This window comes from Alosa pseudoharengus, unplaced genomic scaffold (assembly GCF_046254945.1).
Source record: "Alosa pseudoharengus isolate Yale_2024_CS ecotype anadromous, Long Island Sound unplaced genomic scaffold, YU_APseudo_1.1 YU_APseudo_1.1_scf_16, whole genome shotgun sequence".
Taxonomy (NCBI): domain Eukaryota; kingdom Metazoa; phylum Chordata; class Actinopteri; order Clupeiformes; family Clupeidae; genus Alosa; species Alosa pseudoharengus.
In genome coordinates this window covers 13,954,534-13,960,355 of record NW_027468630.1, presented here as the reverse complement: position 1 = coordinate 13,960,355, position 5,822 = coordinate 13,954,534, and the positions used below count along the sequence as shown (strand labels likewise).

Here is a 5,822-nt window from a genome sequence, read left to right as displayed (position 1 = left end):
ACGTGCCCAACTCCCCCAACACCTCTACCAGCCCTAACGTGCCCAACTCCTCCAACACCTCTACCAGCCCTAACGTGCCCAACTCCTCCAACACCTCTACCAGCCCTAACGTGTCCAACTCCCCCAACACCTCTACCAGCCCTACCGTTGCCCAACTCTCCCGACACCTCTACCAGCCCTAACGTGCCCAACTCCCCCAACACCTCTACCAGCCCTAACGTCCCAACTCTCCCGACACCTCTACCAGCCCTAACGTGCCCAACTCTCCCAGCCTCAAAACTCGCCTGACACCTCTACCAACTCTTGAACACACCCTCTGCTCTCTCTTGAACACACCCTCTGCTCTGTCTTGAACACACCCTCTGCTCTCTCTCTTGAACACACCCTCTGGACTCTACTTAGCCCTCTGAACTCTCATTCACCTGTAACCTGTATTTAGATGTAAAGGTACACACAAAAAAACACAACCACCACCCCTCACCCATAAGGTTCCTTAGTCAGAACACAACCACCACCCCTCACCCATAAGGTTCCTTAGTCAAAACACAACCACCACCACCCCTGACCTATAAGGTTCCTTAGTCAAAACACAACCACCACCCCTCACCCATAAGGTTCCTTAGTCAAAACACAACCACCACCCCTCACCTATACGGTTCCTTAGTCAGAACACAACCACCACCACCCCTCACCCATAAGGTTCCTTAGTCAGAACACAATCACCACCCCTCACCTATAAGGTTCCTTAGTCAAAACACAACCACCACCCCTCACCCATAAGGTTCCACAACCTGTAACCTGTATTTAGATGTAAAGGTCCTTTACTGTGATACTCTGGTCGGCTTGTTGGCCAGAGGCAATCTACAGATGTTCTTTTTCCTTCACACAAATCTCTCTAAATACAGTACAAACAAACACACACACACACACACACTTTCTGTAGCTGTCCTTGTGTTTTCTGCAGCACTGCCTGTCACCATCTAGCTTTCCAACTGATGCTATCATCAACAACCAGCACACACACACACACACACACACACACACACACACACACACACACACACACACACACACACACACACACACACACACACACAGAGCCATCTAAGCATTCCAATTGATGCTATCATCATCATCATCAACCAGCATTCCCACACTCACCATGGCAACGCAGATGGACACACAAGGAGTACTCACAACAGAGGAGCCAGGGATTGTGGGAAAAAAACAGTGGAGAGAGTAGGAGAGAAGAAAGAACAGAGAAAAAGAGATAGAACAAGAAGAGCCACAATGACAGACAAAGAGAGATGAACACAATAGCAATGAAAAAAAAGATGAACGAGGAACGAGAGAAACAGGGGGAGAGAGAGAGCAAGAGAGAGATAAAGGGGAGAAGGGAGATAAATACAAAAAAACAAATAAAGAGTGTGTGTGTGTGAGAGAGAGAGAGAGAGAGGGGCTAACCTGCGGTCACTGAGCCGAGTGTGTGTGAAAGGGAGAGAAAGAGAGTCTCTGTGTGTGTGTGTGTGTGTGTGTGTGTGTGTGTGTGACAGAGAGAGAGGAGGAGAGAGCAGGGCTGACCTGCGGTCACTGAGCTGAGTGTGTGTGAGAGGGAGAGAAAGAGAGAGTGTGTGTTTGTGTGGAGAGAGCAGGGCTGACCTGTGGTCAGTATGGTCCTGGTCACTGGTTTGTGTGAGAGAGGGAGGGAAAGAAACTGTGAAAAAGATAAAGAGAGACCAGGAGAGATCAGAGAGAGAGAGAGAGAGAGACCATGAGAGATCAGAAAGAGAGAGAGAGAGAGAGAGAGAGACCAGGAGAGATCAGAAAGAGAGATCAGAAAGAGAGATGGAGAGAAAGACCAGAGTCGTTTTTACACTCGAGGACAAACGAGGAGATCGGGAAGAGGAGACAACTTTACGCCACATCGTGTGTCTAAAATTTTGCCATCACTAATTTTACCCCCAGAACTTTTGACAACTGAAAATAAAATGTGATACAATGAACAGAAAGCTTCTTCAATATGCTTTATCGCCATGTAGGCTAGACTGTTAATCAATTTAATGTATGAAAATAAAGTTGTGCATCATGTTAATGAAGTAAGGTTGCTATTCAGTCAGATGTGTTGGCCATTCATCTACAAATGCTTTTCTTAAGGATGCCAGAAACTGCATATTACACTATGACAGTTTGTAAGGGTACAGCTGCTATCGCAAGTTTTGAGCCAGGTCCATAAGCTATAGGCTACAACAAAGTGTTTCTGGAGACAGATTCAGTCACGATTTAGTCAGACCTGTTTGATGGAAGAATATGGCTATCGCTATCTCTAACTACATCATATAAGTATAAGTAAGTAGTATAAGTATAAGTATATACTCTTTTGATCCTGTGAGGGAAATTTGGTCTCTGCATTTATCCCAATCGGTGAATTAGTGAAACACACTCAGCACACACTAATCCCAGCGCAGTGAGCTGCCTGCAACAACAGCGGCGCTCGGGGGGCAGTGAGGGGTTAGCTGCCTTGCTCAAGGGCACTTCAGCCGTGCCTACTGGTCAGGGTTCGAACCGGCAACCCTCCGGTTACAAGTCCGAAGCGCTAACCAGTAGGCCACGACTGCCCATAATCGAGAAGAATGCATGACAGAAATAACGTCCAGCATCTAGATGTTATGTGGCTAACAGAAGTTATAATGTGATAATGTAAAAGCTTGCTAGGACAGACGCTCAATGAGTTCATGCTTTGTTTTACTGCTAGATTTTAGGACAGGGCTGTAGTACTCAAGTCCAGTCTTGGACTCGAGTGAGGACTTGAGACTTGGACTTGTCTCGGTCTCTGCCACTGGTCTATATAACATTGGAGGGAAAGGGGAATGGCTATAATTACACATCCTGGGTGTTGTGACACTGTTTTTGCTTTTAGATCAACAAATAATAACCCAAAATGGTTGTCTTGATACTGTCATGCATAATATTCGGTCTTGACTCGGACTCCAAACTTTTTAGACTTGGTCTTATCTTGGACTCGACAAAGGTGGTCTTGACTACAGCCATATTTTAGGATAGCCTATATGGCAACCGATTGCATGCCGACCTACAGTCAACTCTGTAAATGACTGGAGGCTTTGTGGATTTAAAGATTGTCGTAATGTGCTGTCTCTGCTATTGCTGCTTTTGATCAGTCAGATTTTAAACGTCCTGTGGTGGGTTGGACATATGTAGTGTCATCAAAACGCCCGCCCAGATTCCCCCATTTCGCCTTAACGAATTTACACTGGTGCCGGAATGAATCGTTTCGCTAAAATGTCTACCCTGCCTGGTGGTAAAATTGGCGAGACACTTCATCCCGCCATTCCGCCTCGGTGTGTGTAAAATGGAAAGCGTTCCGCGAGTAAGGTACATACATTCACAGGAAATTCTGCAGAATGGGGCTCAGGAGAGATTAAGAGGGAGGGAGGGAGAGAGGGAGAGAGAGAGACCGGGAGAGATCAGAAAGAGAGAGAGAGAGAGAGAGACCAGGAGAGATCAGAAAGAAAGAGAGAGTGTGTGTGTGTGTGTGCCTGTGTGTGAGACAGAGAGAGAGGGCCAATGACAGAAAGAGAGATATAGATATAGAGAGAGATAAGTGTGTGTGTGTGTGTGTGTGTGTGTGTATGTGTGTGTGTGTGTGTGTGTGTGTGTGTGTGTGTGTTTGTGTGTGTGTGTGTGAGAGACAGAGAGCAAGGGCCAATGGCAATGAGGGTGAGAGAGGCACTGACCTGCGATCGCGGTGGTCCAGGCCACTGAGTCGGACTCCATACAGCTGCTCATTGGGCTGACCGCACGTGTTGCCATAGCTGTCGTAACCAAACACCAGCCGTGCCGCGCCACCCGTTACCACGGTGAAACCACAGATACCACCCTGCAGGCCACACAATGACCAATCAGCACGCAGAAAACCACCTTCGCAGAGAACTCACCAGAGTAGAGGACCTGAGCATCTCTGGATGTCTGTGTGTGTGTGTGTGTGTGTGTGTGTGTGTGTGTGTAGGTGGGTGGTGTGTGTATGTGTGTGTTAGTTCTGACACAGGCCCAGGTCTACATGTTGAATGACTGTTAGAGACTGGAGCTGCTGCTGGCCTACATAGGGAGCTGTGCACACTCATACACACACACACACACACACACACACACACACACACACACATACACACACACACACTCTGTCTCTCTCACACACATAAAATAAATTAAAGCAAACATGTACAGCATGTGTGTGTCCCAAGATGGTTAAATATCCAGCGTTCCTACGATTAAAGAACTATATCCTATATCCTGATCCTACTGAGCCCACTCTGAGCGCGAGAAATTGGACGGTAGGCAAACGGACAGAGAACACGCTCACACTGGTGCGAAGGCAGGCTCGAGCCTACTCACCATTCCCACGCAGAAGAGCACGAAGAGAAGGAACCACGGCAGGTCGGTACAGCTCCGGTCCTCCAGCGGCCTCCATTCCCTCTTGGTCCGCTGCCGTGGGAAAACACATTAAGGCAATCAGAGAATGACAGCTGTCAGTCACAACTTGACACCACCACCTGGACCCTCAGAGCCGTGTGTAATGACGTGATGATATCCACACGAATTACACATCAATTCCTCAAATGAACGCGTAATTTAGGGTTAATTTTCATTAGGAGACAAAAGCCACGGATAACATCGTTCATCTTCGTTTCCACCAGTGACAACACCACGTCTAACTCCAGTGGCGCGAGCTCGCCCGCGGATGCGCTAGGAACAGTTGCTCGCAGAAACGACCACCGTTAATACACCACGCGTCCAAACTTATGACCTTAGCTTCCACTCGTGCGGGGTGTGCTGAGGTGTGGTTGTACCGGTGCGGCGGCAACGGGCCAATTTCATGACGGTACGTGGTGATGTGCACCCGCGCGGAACGGACCCCGCTCGCGCACTGCCTTTCAGTCCTGCTGCAGAAACCAAATCGTAGGCTATTTGATGTTAAGAGCAGATGACTGGTTACCAGGAGCGTGCCTGGGCCTTATTAAACGGATTAGGTGCTATGCAGCGCTGTGCTAATCTGATATTTATCTGAGCAGCGCGACTCGCTCTGAATTAGTAACATCGGGGAGAATAAGGCCGCGAGGACAATAGCCTTCCGTACCCCCCAAGTCACATAACCGCACGCCAGGTTTGCTACGGTGGAGGACATCCATCTCGAAGCTTACCTCCGTGCTGCCGCAGCATCCCATGTCAAGCGAGGCTTAGATGAAAAGCAGAGCGCGACCGCACAGGAAAACAAGACCCCGCCTCGCACGGAGCAGACGCGCGCGTTTACCCTGCATAAAGCGCGAGGCAGCTGTGATGCCGTACGGAGACAAGATCGAACATACGACCCGTCCGCCCTGGACACACCAACACCCGTGTAGCGTCCTCTGGGCCCGGGTAAACAGGATTATTACTTCGGGATTTAACGCGACACACTTCCTGACGGCGAGCAAGTGCAGCCGGAAAAGGATCGCGTTTGTCCACTCACAGCGCGCGCCTGCTGTCCTCAATCACCGGAAGTAAAGTAGGGTTATAAGTAAAAGCGCGCGGTTTAAAGCTGCGTGTGGACCAAAGATGCTGACTGATAATAAACACGCCCGTCTACAGGAGTGCTTGATCTGTCTCTCGTGCTTGATCTGTCTCTCTGCCTTTACACACACCAAAAGGGCCCACCGACTGCGACCGGTCTTATGGTGCATGTCAGGAAATCAGCCCTCTTCAATTCACCCTTAACTGGAGAAAACAAGGGTCAAGGATCCAGGATGTTTTTTAGGCCCCTGAAGGGC

At 49.0% G+C, this 5,822-nt stretch overlaps 1 protein-coding gene across 2 annotated transcripts in view; it reads right to left on the bottom strand.

Annotated features, from left to right (window-relative positions):
* The window catches only part of slc44a1b (solute carrier family 44 member 1b), a 29,582-nt gene extending 24,101 nt beyond the window's left edge, over positions 1-5,481 (bottom strand). For both annotated transcript variants that reach the window (XM_076287145.1, XM_076287146.1), the window contains exons 1-3: positions 5,217-5,481; positions 4,411-4,500; positions 3,753-3,895 (exon numbers count right to left, since the gene is read on the bottom strand). In XM_076287145.1, coding sequence (XP_076143260.1) covers positions 3,753-3,895; positions 4,411-4,500; positions 5,217-5,240 — 257 coding nt within the window. In that variant the 5' untranslated portion in view covers positions 5,241-5,481. The remainder of the gene's footprint in view (positions 1-3,752; positions 3,896-4,410; positions 4,501-5,216) is intronic.
* Positions 5,482-5,822: the final 341 nt, after the last annotated feature.